Source organism: Mirounga leonina, unplaced genomic scaffold, assembly GCF_011800145.1.
Source record: "Mirounga leonina isolate KUSES-001 unplaced genomic scaffold, KU_Mleo_1.0 Mir_106, whole genome shotgun sequence".
In the NCBI taxonomy this organism is placed as follows: domain Eukaryota; kingdom Metazoa; phylum Chordata; class Mammalia; order Carnivora; family Phocidae; genus Mirounga; species Mirounga leonina.
The window spans coordinates 1,762,259-1,780,669 of NW_023270232.1; the positions used below are offsets into that span (position 1 = coordinate 1,762,259).

General features: G+C 35.2%; 1 protein-coding gene across 1 annotated transcript in view; it reads right to left on the minus strand.

Annotated features, from left to right (window-relative positions):
* Positions 1-18,411, minus strand: part of LOC118017833 (catenin alpha-3-like) — a 1,833,615-nt gene that overhangs the window by 67,684 nt on the left and 1,747,520 nt on the right. The window contains exons 17-18 of the mRNA XM_035016112.1: positions 15,106-15,211; positions 4,875-5,009 (exon numbers count right to left, since the gene is read on the minus strand). Coding sequence (XP_034872003.1) covers positions 4,875-5,009; positions 15,106-15,211 — 241 coding nt within the window. The remainder of the gene's footprint in view (positions 1-4,874; positions 5,010-15,105; positions 15,212-18,411) is intronic.

An 18,411-nucleotide genomic window follows, 5' to 3' on the forward strand; every position in this document is an offset into this window, starting at 1 on the left:
AGAAAGAGAGAGAGAAAGAAAGAGAGAGAGAAAGAAAGAAGTGAGGGAGGGAGGAAAGAGGGAGGGAGGGAGGGAGAGAGGAGGGAAGGAAGGAAGGAAGGAAGGAAGGAAGGAAGGAGAGAAAGATACATATTTGGATCTCTGTCTCAGCTATTTTTTTTTTTCTTATTCAACATACTTTTACTGGATTGGTTCCATCTATTTCTCTTTCATACCTCTCTCCTGAGTTCCAAAATCCTATACTCAGCTTCTCCTAGAACTTTTTCTTTGAATGCTGCTTAGCCACTGAATTCAAGTAAAACCCAAATGAGTTGCTTTACTCTTCCTACTCTGAATCCTATCTTTTGGTTAATGATGGCAGTTTTGACTAAGTAAGCTACCAAATCTCAAAAACTTGGAGGTAAGTCTTAATTCTTCCTTCTTCTTCACTCTTATCCTTCAAAAGATTGACTCTAATCAACTTCTACTTCAGAGTTTTGCTTGCAGCGATCCACTCCTCTCCATTCTCACCAAAATTGTCTTAATCCAGGAGGATTCTTTTTTTCCAGAAATTAGTTTTAGTGGTGCAATGACACAGCATAAAGCACTACACCATTTGACAGGACATCCTTTTATAGGTGAGCACCAGCATACAGTTAGAGAGCTTCCCCAATAATCCTTGTTACCAACAGCTGCTTAATCTCATTCTAAAGTAAAGTGTTCTTTCTACAGCATGCTGAACATTCACTTCAGCTTATTGTAGAAGGCTTTTCTAAATGGACCTCCTTCTTCTGGCGGGAAGGACATTTCATCTGAAAACCTATAAATGGGTCTGTGCTTGTCTGACAGTAACCAATACACTGGTCTCACATCTGTCCAGCAGCCATGGCACCAGATTTCCCGACCAGCCATGCACAGACCAACCCCACATCTGTCCAAAAGAGCATTCCTGGAAAGGCCCTGCACTCAAAACAAACCCCCACACTACTCAGGGAGGGGAACTGTTCCAGGATGAGAGGCTAAAAGAAATTGAACCTAAACTCTTCATCAGGAGTGCCCCGGTGTCCTGGCTCTGCCTGCAGACCCTTCGGCTCTTCTTTCTGGTGGCCTGGCACACAAGCTGTCCCTGCGCTATGCAGGCTGCAGCCCTGAGAACCCATAGGTTTTGTGCCTGCTCTGGCTTCTGTCTGATCCCTGCAGTCCCCAAACAAGGAGCGCATCAGCTGCCTCCTCCTGGCCATGGGGGTTCTTCTACCGCGCAAGGTTGGGATTGCCCCAGTAGCCTACACTTTCTCTTTCGGACTGGGTCTCCGCATCTTGAGGCCCAACTCCAGCTGCTCCGCGAACCACACCAGTTCCCAAGCCAGCTGGTCCACCTGAGCCTCCGCGTTTAGAGGCGCATCTTCCAACGCCCGCCTTTCGGAGGCCTTCCAGCCTCCATTGGCCACAGAAGCCCTGTTCAGGGTTTTCTTCTTTTGCTTCTTAGGGGCTGCGTCACTTTTATTCTCTTGGACTATTTTAAAAAGTCATACCTAAATACCCCTCTATCCTCCAGTCCCTTATCTTTCCATCTATCACCGCCCTGTCAAAAAGAGTTAATTTCCAAATACGTAGATCTGCTTATGTCCATCTCGAACTTAAAAATTTTCAATTACTCTCAGTTGCCTGCAGGGTAAAGTTAAAATGTTATAAATGACCCTTTCTAAACAGCCCCTATTTCATTGGTTGCTTCTCTTCTCTTCCCCCTCCCCCAATCTGCACACCAACAGTACCAAGAACAATTACTTCCAAATCACATCTGACTGCTTGCTATTTCTATGGAATGCCTTCTCTTTCCCTATTTCTATCGTTTTATTTCAGTTGTGCCATCCACCTTAAATCCTTTTCCTCTCCTTCTCCATCAGTATACATTTGTTTCTTACTTATTTATCAAGGCCTAAATTAGAGTCAAGTCAGTCATGGAGCTTTCTCTTGCCCACCTGCCACATCAGTGCAGTTAATTATCCCCTCACCTCTTACTATGCTTTTGTGCATACCACTATGACACAGTTTATTACATTGTTTGAGTCAATTTTGTATATTTGGTTATATTTTATGTATTAATTTTACACGTCCTTGATCATCTTAAAGGCAGCATCCTGTATTCATCTTTGCATCCCCCAGATGTTCTGTAACACCTGACACAGAGATGCTCAAATCATAGTTGGGGTTTGGGACTAGTTATCTACATTTTGGCTTCCTTCTAAATAAAACTTGTAACTGCGGAATAAGTGCTTGCAGACCGATGTAAGAATGACTAGAAAATAATTTTAATTAAATGCTCTGTTATGAGAATGATCTTCAAATTCCTTTATGCTATGAATTCATCTTCTTTTCCTAAACCCTAACACCCCAGACCCAGAAAGCACTCTCCCTACTTCTTTTTAATCAAATATATTTTCTACAAGTAATGTTTCATGAACCTGATTTTGAAATGCAAACTTTACTTAATGAGCTTTGGATAATCTATAGTTTTGAATAACAAATTTCTGTAATTTTTAATGAGTTTCTCTGCTTTAGAATCATGCTTGTTACTTTTCAAAAGACCTCAGAGAAAAGGGATGACTTAGATTAGAGCTTCTTCTCAATTTAAAAAGGAAAGATAACAAGACAAGAACTCAGGGTCACTGAGAGATTAAAGCAAGTGTTCTTTGGCACATGTAAATGGAATGTATTTAAAAAGCTTTTCAGGATCTACCTGCAAGCAGATGGCTGTAAGGTATATAAAAGGGGGCATGAAATGTTCCCTGTATTCAGATTTATCTCTTCTAAAGGGAAATTGTCGGGAAAATGATGACAAAATAGTTTTGGATTTGCAATGCTATTCCTTACTTTATATGATGACTCAGCTTTTAAATTGTAAATCATGGCTTATAAACTTGTGCTTAATTTATCTGAAAATATGGGTAAATTCATGAATTTGAATCATCATACCAAACAGGAAATACAAATTTGTACATCTGGAGGAAATTATATTTTGGAAGAACAATTAACAGTAACATATTTTAACAGTATATTTTTTGTGAAAGTTTAGCTTCAACAACCCGCAAAAGTAGTAAATAATGAGAAAATAAAATTCATATGGATTTAGGCTTTGTGAATGATAGTGAATGTGTGACTGTGTGAAATAGACAAATGTAAACAGAAGATAGACATAGGTCTACAAATAAATAATATTTTGCACTTTTAAAGCAGTATAATGTTAAATGAGAAAATGAAGACTGGATGTCTAATAATCCAAAGTAAAGATACATTATTTCAAAGCATATATATACATATACATGCTGTGTACATATATGCATTTATATGAATGTATGTATTCAGACACCCACACAGGTTTCTGTGTATACAGCTTGTACTACTTAAAATGCATTTTTTTTGAAAAGTGCCAGGGCACCAATATTGCACAGGTTGTGTTGGTTTGTTTCATGTTTTTGCAAAATTTTAATGTCAAGGAAACAAAATATTTTTTTTTTAAAGATTTTATTTATTTATTCATAAGAGACAGAGATAGAGAAGCAGAGGGAGAAGCAGGCTCCCCGCTGAGCAGGGAGCCCGATGCGGGACTCGATCCCAGGACCCCGGGATCATGACCTGAGCCGAAGGCAGACGCTTAACCATCTGAGCCACCCAGGTGCCCCAAGGAAACAAAATATTTTTTATCTCTAATACTTATTAGACATAATTTCCACATCATTTACTTTTGATCAGTGCTCTTCAGTTTCATCATAGATTCAAGGTTGTCCACATGAATAGCAAAGACAAGTCTTTGAAGGTAAATCCCAGCTCTGAAGTTTACTAGTATGAACTTGAGGAAGTTTTCAACTTTTCGGAATGTCATTTTTTCCCCAATATTAGTAAAAATGAAATAAGCAAACAATCTCTCTGGCATGCTATTGTGAGGATCAAACAAAATAAAATATAGGCAAAAGCTAGATTGTCAATAGAATTAGTTCCCTGCCTTCTACTCTTGGTGGTAACCTTCTGCTTTTGTTTTTGCAATCACATTCTTTTAAATCATGTTAGTTCACTGAGGGAAAGTCCAATGTCAGGCTGTAGAAGTCCTAGAAATTACAAACTTACAAGTATGTTGTTATCATTTGTCTTCATGAATATAAGTTCCTAGAACATTCATGATGTTTCACTTTAACTTAAATTTATAATCTTGGTCCATGTCCTTCTCAAAGTCACTGATAACTGAATCCAATATCAAATATTATTTTATTACCATACCCGCTCTAGAGGAATGATCTACTGTTATTAAAAGATGAGTAGAAATTTAGACATTATTTCTACTATGATCATTTTATAGTGGTTTGAAACTCAGGGTTACCAAAAATTTATGAAAGTTTTTCCAGACCATCTATGTTCTATCATACTCCATTTCTCCAATTACATATAGAAATAACACTTTTCATGGCCTGAATTTCTATGTTATAGAAAAGGATAATGGGAAAATGAATATCAATTACTAGTAATAAAGCCATTTTTTCATTGATTTGCAAATCCATATGCATTTATTTCATAAAAATTACGGGATTCAATTCAGAGTTCCATCTGTCCCCCTTTTGAAGTCAGAAAACCATGCTCTAAATTAGTATCTATTTCTTACCTAAGTGGCTTACAAATCCTGATTCATTCTAAAATCTGTGGAGTAAATAAAGACAAGTTGTACTGACATAGCATTTCTTTAGCTCGATTCCTTGCTAATTTAATTTCATGCAATTTAATACATTCTAATTGAGTTTATTCTAACCTACATGGACCTAAAAGATTTGGTGAAGTGAGGAGGGGTGTCACAGCTTTGTTTCAAGCGTCTTCTACACGTGATGGTATAAATGGTGGGCAGTACTCACGGCTGACATGATGAGCTCTCCTCCCAGGTTCTGTATCTCAGCTTTAACTTGACTGCAGATTTTCAGTTGGTGAGAGTAAAACTTAATCTGTTCCAGATAGGCCAATAAATCTTGTTTGCATGATGGATCTGGACACTAAATAGGCATAAAAGATAAAAGTGGAAATAGCAAAATAACTTATAAGTAGATCAGAATGCTTTAATACCAACATTGGAGGTACCTATAAGGGAGCAACTTTATTGTCATGGAGCCCCATTTCTCACCCCAAGCCCATGTAGATTCTCATATACTTCCACCATTAGAAGAGTTTATTCACGTTTCAACCATAATTACTTCAGCATAGACAATAGAAATAGCAAAGGAATTTTCAGACATGAAAAGGTACATAAAATAATTGCCTTTAATTTATGAAAAGGTTAGGAGGCTTCAGATTGCATTTTTAGGTAAATCTAAATAAATATTTTAAATGCAATTATTTCCTTCACTTAGAGTTGCTATTAGAAAACTCCTTGGGACTCATAGTTCGGCATTGTCTGTCCTTTCTTATTTATCTGGGCAAAAAAACATCTGCAACAAATCATACATTATCTTCTATTACTTTCAGCATTACACATCCTTAGCTATTACAGACAAAAGAAATCATTTGCACCTTAGATAACAGCCATGGAATCTATGTGGAGATGAGAAATAAACAACATACATGTTTTAGAGATGTATTAAACTTCTTTACCAAAAACAGTCTCCTACACTGTAATGTCATCTGCAAGGAACTTCTTGGGAGGACAGCTTTGAGCTTCAACATACCATGGTAAGTATCTGTGGTTAGGGTTAACTCTGTGTTCTTTCTTCTATGCAATTATAATAGAATTTTTTTAATCCCTGATAACTTACTTGCACTTTAAATACATTTTCATAAGGATGTGAAAATATGGACTATAATTTATATGCAAAGATATTAATTACACCATTATTTATAAAAGCAATATTTGGAAATAACTTAAATGTCCCCAAATAGTGGAAAGATTAAGTTAGAATGCATATCTATATAATGTGATATTAGTCTCAAGAAAATATGCTCAAAGGAGGTGGAAAAATAGTTTTAGAAAGTGGAAAAAACAGTATTTGAAATTTATATGCTATCTTAATCAAATTGCTAATCAATGTGTGGTTGTGTTTGTGTTTACAACATACTGGGAAATATATGAAATAAACAAGCATGATACAATCAATAATTTTCTTCCTCTTTTACATTTCTTAAAATAGATATATATATAATTTCCATAATTATAAAAATGTTGTCAAAAAAGCTTTAATTCTAATGACCTAAAATGTAAATTGAGAAGACGATGAAAGACTGGGGTGCCTGGGTAGCTCAGTTGGTTAAGCAACCAAACTCTTGATTTCAGCTCAGATCATGATCTCGGAGTCATGAGATTGAGCCCCATATCTGGCTCCCTGCTCAAGTCTCTCCCTCTCCCTCTACTCCTTCCCTGCTAAAATCAATAAATAAATCTTCAAAAAAAAAAAAAGGAAAGTATGATGAAAGACCAAAAAACATTCTGTGCAATTCTTATTTTACCTAGTAATTCATAAATTGGAATGTTATTGAAAAATTCCAGAGAATCTTATTCTCTCTCATGTTTGCTAAATAGACTAGACTAGTCATAGCTATAGAATGTGTAGACATGATGAGAACATACTACCCTTGAGTCAAAGTTAATCAGAAAAGGTAGCAAAGAAATTTCTTTGCTTAATTAATTCTTAATTAATTCTTTCTTTTCTTAGTTAATTCTGCAGAAATACTATCACAGCCTGGACATATAAATGAATAGACAGATATATGTAACCAGTCAGATAATGAGCTAAGAGGATAGTGAGACCTTGACATTGAAGATGTTTCTCAAATTTTAAACAAGGAAGTAAGGGTAATTCCCCAAATCTCAAGAAGATTAAACTGTAACTAAGGAGAAGGAAGAAAAGAAGGACAAAGAGAAAGAAACAGGGAAAGAGAGGAAGGAGGAAGAAGAAAAAAGAAGGAAGGGATTTCCCCCAATTTATAGATGAGAAATCAGAAATTTTGAAAGCATAATAATTTCTCCAAGATTGAAGAGCATATGTTAGAGCCAGATTTTGAACCCGTATCTATTTGCTTTTAAATCTATTTTATTTTAAATCACTAACTTAAGAGAATTTGGTAAGTGTTTTTTAAAATCACAGAATACTGTGAGCTGCAGAGTTTCAAGGAAATAGAGAATTCATGGGAACACTGTCTCCAGCACTGTTCTGAAGTAGAGAGTACTTAGATTTTTTCAAAGACCAAAAACTAGTTATTTAGAATTACCTATAATGATGCAAGGCAAGGCATCTCATTGTTTTGTCATGACAAGAAGTTGATCTTTACTAAGAACTTCCCAAGTGCCAAGCATTGTGCCATGTCCTTTATGTGAATAATTCTAAGTTAGTATTCCACCATGCCATTTTACTTGAGTTTATATTGTTATTTTGCACATTTGCAAACTGAGTCTAGATAAAGTATATGATTTGTCTTAAAGATCTGATTTTACTTTTCTCTGTTTCATTCACTGCACAATGATGTCTCCTTTAAGACATTTATTCAAAATGCCATTTTCTCTTTTTTTTAAAGATTTTATTTATTTATTTGAGAGAGAGAGAATGAGAGAGAGAGAGCACATGAGAGGGGGGAGGGTCAGAGGGAGAAGCAGACTCCCCCCCGAGCAGGGAGCCCAATGCGGGACTCAATCCCGGGACTCCAGGATCATGACCTGAGCCGAAGGCAGCCGCCCAACCAACTGAGCCACCCAGGCGCCCAAAAATGCCACTTTCTTTGTCCTCGCTGAATAATGGTCATATCTATTATTTGTTCCTATGGATGAACGCAATGATAATCCCTGACACAGATAGTGTTTTATCTGTCATATACTATTCTCTTATATTAACTCTTTTACTAATCACCAACTCCAGGTGGTAGGTTCTATGATTATTTAGCAAAGGAGGAAACTTAAGCACAGAGAAGTTAACTGACTCATCCAGTTAATAAATGGTAGAGCTGTGTTCCAACTCACATGATCTGACTACACATCCCTACCTTCACAGTCTAGGCACAATATCAGTCTTCCTGCCAGTCTTATCATATATAATAAACAATAAATTGCCACTCTGATTTGTAAATTGGTTTCTTAAATTCATACTCTTATTTGTAAATTTTAAGTAGGAAAGTGTGGATTTGTTCCTTAAAGACCAGCACAACTATACATTTATGATAAAATAGAACTTGCAAAGTAATAATTAGGTTCTTAAAGATTTATTCATTTATTCAAGAGAGAGACAGAGAGAGTGAGCGTGAGCTGGTGGGGGTGGGGGCAGAGGGAGAGGGAGAGAGAATCTCAAGCAAGACTCCCACTGAGCACAGAGCCTGAGGCAGAGCTCAGTCCCACAACCCTGAGATCATGACCTGAGCCAAAATCAAGAGTCAGAAGCTTAACCGACTGAACCACCCAGGCACCCCTAATCATTAGATTCTTGACCAATAACCAATGTTGCAATTACCTAAGGTTAAGCAAAACATATAGTTTCTCTCAAGAGACTCTTCAAGGCCATACTACAATTGTCTAAAATTATCTAATTCTGCTAAGGAAACAATGAGTAAATGAGTACAAAATTTGAAGTTCAACTTTTGAAATTCAAAGTTGTTTGACCCAGATTCACCCTTTTTTTCCAGAATTGATGAGAATTCTTTGTTACCCCTGAATACCATAGCCAGTTTTATAGGTGAAGTAGAAAAACATACTAATTGGTAAATTCCATGCTATAAAATTTATTAAAGCCTTCTTTCCTTTGACATTTGGAAAGCCTTCTGAGTCAATTTTGGCTGCATAATAGCAGAATCAGGAGAATGAATCATTCCCACTTTAAGAATCCTCATCTATTATTTGCCAAACCCCCCTTACAAAATCAAATAATGTTCTCCCTACCTTTTATATTTTTACAAAAGGGTGATAGAAAAAGTTTGGGCCCTAAATTTTAGAACATTATGCCCTTGACTTTTTTTTTTAAATAAAATTTGCATAAAAATAACTTTTAGGGTGCCTGGGTGGCTCAGTTGATTAAGCATCAACTCTTGATTTTGGCTCATGTCATGATCTCAGGGGTCCTGGGATCGAGCCCTGTGTAGCTGTGCTCAGCGGGGAATCTGCTTGAGATTCTCTCCTTCCCCCCCGCCCCTCCTCTTGCTCACCTGTGATATCTCTCTCTCTCAAATAAATAAATAAATCTTAAAAAAAAAAAATTAAAAGAACACTGCTAGGGACTTTTAGGCAAATCAAGTGGTAGAATATCATAACACACATTGGTTACTACTTCCCAGCTTATTAAGACAGGAGATGTTGACCAGGACATCTGGTTAGCTTTTTAATGCATAGATTTTTTTTTTTTAAGTTTTTTAACCCCCAGGACACTCACTACAGGAAAGCAGAAGGCATGTCAGCCTAGGTGGTTTTCTCACATTAAACCAGCCTTCACTCTTCTAACAAGATGCTTGGTACCAACACAGAATACATCATTTCATAATGAAAGCAAAAGTAAAAAACATTTAATACCTTCAAGTCTGAATTTTAAGAGTGAATTAGCAAAGTGAATACTTTTAAAGATCTTTATTCCATAAGCTTCACAATTTTTTCACCCATACTAGAGTATACACTTTATTTAAGACACATTTAAAATGATTTTGCAATTATAGACAGCAGTTAAAATTCTGCTACGCTGGCAAAGTTTGTTAATAAAAAGTAGTAGGTGTCATTGTGAATTTCTAGAACAGAAATTTCAAGCAATCAGTGATAGCAAAGGGCTTGAGTCCATGACCTTTCCCTTCCCTCGGGGTTCATTTCTCCACTTTCTACTCCAGCTCAGAGGCTGTCTCATTTCATCTTCTTTGGGATCATAGATTACCAACGATCCCATCTTTTTCTGCAGTTTTAATGTCTCCTTTTTCTATTCTTAATCTTTCAACATGATGTCCCTTGGAACAAAAACCCTCCCTCAACCTTATAATCTCATCTCTCTTCCTGTTCATGACCATGAGTTCTAAAAATTTTTCAATGTTGCCCCATTGACATTCTCAGTTTTTGGTTTTGGGCATTTTTGATTCTCACCCTCTTCTTGGACAATAGTACACATTGTTATTGCTTCAACTATCACAAAATACAAAGAACTAAATCTTTGTTATCCAGCCCTGTTTTCAGAAGATACATGTGGATTTGCCCAGTCCATCATTTGTCTCATCATTTCATACTCAACACACATATTCTTCAACTATCTCATAACCCACTTTGCCTACTATAAAACCTATTTTCCCCTCTATTAACCATCTCAACAGGAATGCTTTCTCTCTCTCTCTCATCTATTTGGTCAGTCACTAATTTGGAATTATTCTACCCCTTGAATCTCAGCACACTTGGAACATTTTTTCCTCTTTGCTATGCCCAATCACTGCTGCTCTTTAGCAAACTGAGGTTTCTACTAGTCAGCCATAAAAAAGAATGAGATCTTGCCACTTGCAACAACATGGATGGACCTAAAGGGTATTACACTAAGTGAAATAAGTCAGACAGAGAAAGACAAATACCATATGATTTCACTTATATGTGGAATCGAAAAAACTAACCAGCCAAACAAACAAACAAAAGCAGAAACTGTCCCATAAATACAGAAATCAAACTGATGGCTGCCAGAGGGAAGGGGTGGGGGATGGGCAAAAAGAGTGAAGGGGAGTGGGAGATACTAACTTCCAGTTTGGGAATAAATGGGAAACAAAGGTACAAGCCTAGGGAATATAGGGAATGGTATTGTAATAGCATTGTATGGTGACAGATGGTAACTCCACTTGTAGTGAGCACAGCATAACAAATAGAGTTGTCAAATCACTAGGTTGTACATCTGAAAATAATAACATTGTGTGTCAACTATACTTCAAAAAAAGATACAAACAGATAATATACTTTAGTATCTATCTATATCTATTTAATTCCTGAGACACTGCTATGTATTTATTTTTATAAAGTTCATTAATGTGGAAAGCAAATCTAGATATCAATATCTTTGCTCAAAATAAATTTCAGGTAGATAATAGCATCAAAATACAAATATTGTCACAAGATGCATCTAGAAATTATATTCTTAAGGGACATGTTAGAATAATATAATAAATGCTTCAGAAGTTTCTTTTTTGCATACTTTTATTAGAATACATTTTTTACTCTCATAACATCAGCAGGGAAATAATTCAAATGAGGTGAGCCACTAACAACGTTTTGTTAAAATATCAGTAGAAATTCCATTTATCAGTTGTTTTGTTCATAGTTAAATGCATTGTATATGATTTGCCTTGTGATCCTTTATCTTGTTTCTCAAATGCCATCCTATCTTGAATTAGCATTGGCTTTCATTATATTTAACACTAAAATTTCATTTTAATTGTGTTCAGTTATGATTATGTGGGAATACCCAGCAGATAGTGTGGATATCTTCGCTTTGGCAAAAATAGAGTGAAGGAGGGGCGTCTGGGTGGCTCAGTTGGTTAAGCGACTGCCTTCGGCTCAGGTCATGATCCTGGAGTCCCGGGATCGAGTCCCGCATCGGGCTCCGTGCTCGGCAAGGAGCCTGCTTCTCCCTCTGACCCTCCCCCCTCTCATGTGCTCTCTGTCTCTCTCTCAAAAAAAAAAAAAAAAAAAATAGAGTGAAGGAGTATTATAGGCTTCAGACACACCACTCAGAGGTAAGAAAGGCTAATTTTGTCCTCTCCTAGTGCAAAACACTTTAGCAGATACTCATTTTATATCAGTTCCTATTCATCTCTTTCCTATTTGGGGATATACAGCTTCTCTAATTAATTGAGATCTATGTATTTTTCCTACCTTGTGAGGTGTTATTCAATTCATCTAATTTAGAATATCTGCTTAACATAATGAATTACAGTGTAGAGTTGAGGAATAGAAAGAGATGTGTACTAAGAGTCTGGAATCTTGGATTTGTAAGAAGAGTATTTCTCTAACTCGTCATTCTCTTTATTCATGGATAACATGTTTAAGAATTGTGATAGCTAGCAACATCCTGTCCTTTAGGGATATACTGCCTAATAGAGACAGAATTTGTACCAGAGTTCTACAGAACTTAAGCAATACATCTTAAATGCCATAAATGACCTACCACACCATGTCAAGATACTTCTAAAGCCCTAAAGATGTTGGCTGATTGGGACAAGTGAGCTTATATTAGAGTTCTGGATGTTAAAACAGCTAATTAGGGTGCAGCCAGAGTAGTAAATTATATTTGATTACACACAGTAAACTTATGTTCAGGGAAGCAAAACAGGGAAGAAGGGTGAAAAAGAAAGAAAGAAAAAAAGGAAAAAGAAAGTTTAAGTAGATAGAATTAGAAACCTCAATTAATGTAATTTCATTTCATTTTCTCTGCATATGAACTGTACTCTGAAATGTTAGAGAATGAAACTAAATTTAACACTATATATAGATATAGATATCATAAGTCCATGTTGGGTGGAATTGAAAATTTTTTGATGTTTGATCTTCTGACTCCTTAGTAATAAATAGACTAGAAAGAATCATAAAAATTGTTAAAAAAATTTTTTTGAACTAATTAGGTTGTTCAAAATAGAAAGCAACCAATGTTCTAGCAGATACTTTTCATAATACACATAGACACTGAAAATTGCCTTGCTTATTCATTTGCATTCCACAATAAATTTCAGATACTATTTGCTGTCTAAAATTTTTTTGTTAATCTATCAAATAATATCAGAAGCACAGTCATAGACAATCTCCCCAGATGATCTCTATAATAAGAGTCAGTTTCATAATTCTCAGTTTTTATTCTTGAGAACCTATTTGTTCAGAACAAAAGTAATTCATTTGAAACTACTATCCTATATGAAGTGGAAAAAGCCAGAGAGGGTCATCTATAATTTTTCATTATTCAATGACTTTTTCTTTAATCTTCTTTTAAAATGTAAAAGCTACATGAAAGCGAGACAATACTTTTGCTTTCTTCCATGTGATTTGGATCAAACTAAAAACAACAGTATAATGTAATAAAGCTGCATTATAAAAGTACCTGTAGCAAGGTGAATCTGATGCAATTAAAAAAAGATCAATATAAGAAAAAAAACTTCCAAGTGACACAATTTTTTGAACTTTCAAAACTGTGCATTCTGAAAGAAACAGAAGCACACTGACAGGAAGTGTTAAATATTTAAAAAGTTATCAGTAAACATAAATCTGTCTAATGCATTATAGTTTCACTTACTCTACTAGTACTTGGTCTCCCTCATAAAAGTAAATGCAATAGAATTCTAAAATACAGAAAACTGTGGGTGGATTTGTGTTTCAATCATTTATTCATACTGTTTTTTGAATTATATTAGGATAGAGTTTGTTTTTAACTGTAAATACTAAATACTAAAAAGATTAATAAAATGATTATAATGCTTAAAGTAGGAAGATACTGAAAATATACATATGTATATGCAAGAAATATTTAAAAATGTTTGTCTCTGTTAGTATTCTTGTATCTTTTCCCCTCTATCTAGAAATATCTAATAATATACTTTAAAGTTGATCATGTTTTAAAAAACAGAGACTAAAAAGAGTACATAATAAGAAGCAGCCCACCAAAGTTTCCCTCAAAGTATATAAGCAAGAAATAATATGGAATAGTCACGAAGTCAAAAAGAAAAGTGCTTTTTTTTTTCCAAAGGGAAACAGATATGCATTATGATGGTGAATAATATAAAATCTACAATACTATATCTCAGTTTGAAACATTAAGTGAATTTTTCAATACATTACTAAAGAAATTGACAGATTTTTCAATTAAAGTTGGATGAAAGGTAATTAATAATGTAGCTACTGGAAGGGGAGACGAACCATGAGAGACTATGGACTCTGAAAAACAAACTGAGGGTTCTAGAGGGGAGGGGGATGGGAGGATGGGTTAGCCTGGTGATGCGTATTAAAGAGGGCACGTTCTTCATGGAGCACTGGGTGTTATATGCAAACAATGAATCATGGAACACTACATCGAAAACTAATGATGTACTGTATGGGGATTAACATAACATAATAAAAAAAATGGATCTAAAAATAATGTAGCTGCTGCCTAGAAAATTGTAACAGAGACATGAGAAATCTAAAAAAAGTAACTGAGTAATGTATAGAATTGTTGAAACTAATATAATCCTGTATGCTAATTATACTTCAATTAAAAGGTAAAAAATAAAATAAAAATTAAAAATAATTTAAAATTAAGAAACAAAACAGAAAAGAGAACAAACTGTTGGTTGCCCCAGGGAAGAGGGTTGGGGGGATGGGTCAAATAGGTGAAGGGAGTTAAGAGGTACAAACTTCCAGTTATAAAATAAGTAAGGCACAGGAATGAAAAGTACAGCTTAGGGAATATAGTCAATAATATTGTAATAACCTTGTAGGATGACATATGGCAACTATACTTATCGTGCAAGCATTTTGTAAAGTATGTAATTGTCGAATCACTATGGTCTACCCCTGAAATGAATATAATATTGTATGTCAACTATACTTCAATTAAAAATGTTAAAAAAAATAAATCAAACAAACAAAAAAAGAAAGGAAGGAACCCAAGTGTTTAGAAATTTTAACATTTGTCTCTATAAGGAATATATGCTTTCCACATTTTATATCTTCACTTTAATATTCTACTATTTGTCTTAGAATTTTACATAGAATGCCAGAATATATTGTTAACACTAAAAACATAACATAATAGAATTTTGGAAGGTATTGATTTCTGAATAGCAAAAATAAGAAATCTAAGGTTAAGAAAAAAAATACTAACATTGAGTCTTAGAGCCCATGAAAATAATTTGAGTATATATGAAACTCACAAAGGTTGGTATTTTAAATAATTTTAATATATCTTTGAAGCTCAAAAATCTAGAAATAATAAAGCACTAAATAATAATAATAATACCCTAAGAAATAATTAAGCTTCCTTAGAATTAATTTCCCACTACTTGTGTACTAATTATGCAATAAGATTTTTAAATAATAATTTAGGAAAAAGTAATACAATAACATAAAAATCCAACTTTGTTTTAACGAGTGTTGCATGGCAGAGAGCAATTAGCACAGACTTTCATCATGTCCATTTTTAGAGAACTCACCTGGTTAGCAATCTGCCGAGCAAGGACATCCATCCTTGATCCTGATTCTGATATCATTTTAGCTGCATAGATCACATCAGTTGTATGCTTTAGTGGTCCTTTGCCCCTTAAAGCAAAAGAATACATGTTAGTCGCAGTGGCTTATGCTAAGATACAAATGCACACACACATGAGATTTGCACCCCCGAGTACTGGCCATTCTCTTTACATACTTCAGTTTTGGAGAGGCACCAATTAGACACCAATATTAAATGAAAAATGAAAAACAAAAGAAGTCCCATTGTGTTGAGATTCAGGAAATACTGCCAAGAAGATGAACTCCATTTGATCTTCATTCCCCAGTATTTATAATAGTAGATATTTCAAAGCAAAGGTCTTTTCCTAATTTTAAGAGAAAACATGAGATTTTGGATATTTTATATATATTCAACATTGCATTTTCATCACCAAGTGTACTTTTTATCTTTCTCTTTATAATCCTTTTTAAAGATTTTATTTATTTATTTGAGAGAGAGAGAGAAAAAAAAAAAAAATGAGCATGAGCAGGGGGAGAGGCAGAGAGAGAGAGAGAAAGGGAGAAGGGAGCAGGGAGCCAGATGCAGGCCTCGATCCCAGGACCTGAGATCATGACCTGAGCCAAAGGCAGACTCAACCGACTGAGCCACCCAGGCGCCCCTCTAATCCTTTTTTTAAGTCTTTCAGTTAATTGCATTTTGTTTTTGCCACATTATATCTTCTCCACAATTAATTAATTGTAGTATCATAGTAACACTAAGTATGAATCTGGAGTCACACTACCTTGGACTGTTTCCAAAAACAGACCACTACTTCTTACCATTTTGTATAAGTCAAGCAAGATAAACAGCCACTCTGTGCCCCAGTTTCCTTAGTGGTAATGGGAGCACATACCACATGGAGTCACTCTAAGGATTGCTTGAGCTAATATCTAACAAGTGCTCAGAACATAGCTTTAAAGTAAATAAGTATTCAAAAATATAGGTTGTTATTGTTATGGTTGTTACTTTAAAATAATTTTGGTTCCAAATGCCATGGAATAAAAGTTGGGTTCATTTATGGGTTTTACAAGCTAGGTAAAAAAAAGAAATGCACTTCTTACACTTTTGGAGTGGGATCACATAAGGAGATATTTTTTCTATCTTCTCTTTCCTCAAAAATAAATGATTATCTGAACGAATGGAGCTTCCATACACCCCAAGCTCTCCTTTCCCTATGACCAATTCCTTACCCTCTTCTCTCTGTCAACACACTGTTCTAATTTGGTTTCTGTTCCTTGTTCCTAGCACAAAATGGGACCCTGAAGGAATCACTCACAAAAGTAAATGTTGTGATGCTTTGAAAGGAGCAGAGAGAATCAGGGAGGCTCTAGGGAAGATTAAGCCAGTCAGGGTGAGAAAAGGAAGATTCTGAGAGGCTAAAATACAGTGGAGTTAGGAGCGAAGGGGGATGAAAACAATCTCTGTCCCTGTCTTATTTACACCTTGGATGTGTCTTGAGAGTAGATGCCCTTATGTGAAATCTAAATTAGATTTATTGTTAGAGGAAAATCTCTCTTCACTAAGGAGACTGTCCCTGGGTAATAATAAAAGACAGAGAGGATTCATGCAAAGGTAAATGATGAGAGTATTCTTAGAAACCTGGATACCAAAACGCTTATGCCCTATAAGCCCAAATGGCCCTTTTGTTGCATTTTTCTTGTGATGGCTTTCAAATTTATTATAAGCATGTTTTCCTGAAAAAATGGAACTGCATTATTAACTCAATGAAAACCTGTCCTCAGTATATATGCTTATCACCATACTTCTCCTCTTTGAATCTGTTGACATAGATTGCTTTGTGATTTTTTTAAAAATTGGCATTAATTATGACAATGTTTGAGTTGCTCTTATCAAGTTTACTTAATGCATCAGGCAGAACTAGATGTTATGGGCATGGTTACTTTCAAGAAAGGCAATGTGTTTCATTATTTCCACACATCTCTAGAGAAAGTTAAACTTAAATGAGGCTGTCTAAGATTGAAAGGCAATGTATCAATTTTCCAGGTCTTAAACAATGGCCAAAAGTTGTTTCTGAGTAGAGCAGGGAACACTCTTGTAGCTTAAACAATGGACAACGAGTTACATCCAAGGAATGCAGCTAATGCACACTTCGCTGTCAAAATAATATATTTCCCCATATAAAAACCCTAGACTGATGAAAGGGAAATTACCTTTAGCTTTAAATTCATACGTTGTTATGAGACCACTATCTTAAACACATGTAGAACTTAAAAGTAATACATTATGACAGACCACAATTATTCTCTTCTTCATGTTACTAATTAAATGTATTGCCTGGCAAGCTTCCTACTGAGTGCCAAACCAAATACACATTTTACAAATGATTCCATATTATGCCAAGCTTCCAGAGGAAGCTGTAATTACTGAAATATAATAAATTTTTAACATTCCAGCCTGAAATGTGCTATGTAATGAAGGCTTTTTAAATCGGGAAATGCATTCAAAGGTTGTTTGCTGCCTTCATTTTCATAATGGGTTCTCAGGCTCTCCTGTCAGCAAATTGTGTCTTAAATCATTGATTTGGATCCGACAGAGAAAGATACCCAGAGGAGGATGGGATAAACTTTAGAAATATTTTAAAGAAACTGGAGGCCAGAAATCTCTGAAAAATAGTGGTTGCAATAATAATCTATTTCCTCCAAAAGGAGAGCAGATCTAGCTCCGGAGTAGGGAGTCTGCCATGTAATCATCAAACTATAGGTTAGAAGGTATAATGGGAAATGTTTCAATAACCCAGCAATGTTGATGCCATGGAAAAGTTTTTTAGGCATGTGAAAGGGATACCTTTGAAGCTTAATTTATTGGTGCAACAAAAACCTTTCAGCCATTTTGATGCTGCCCCGACCTTGACTCCAATTCCTCCCACATCCCCACTGCATTTCCGGACCTACCACTCCCTTCTTTCTCTTTCGATTAGCATGGAAAAAAAAAAAAAAAAAAAAAGAGATGATGCAGCTGATCAGTAAAACCTCTATTAAGTAGGGATCTGGTTTAAGAATAGAAAATATCAAACAGTTTTATAGACTTATTTTGTCATTTCAGAGACAGAGAATATGTATGAAATGATTTGATGTTTTCTGCCACTGTTTAAAAACAAAACAAAAAAACTTTATTATGTATTTTGCACTTTGTAGCCCCTAAATTTTTGATAACATAATATTATGCCATTTTCAAGACCTAAAACTATCCCTTTAATTCTCTTCTCCTTTGGTATTTATATAGAATAAGT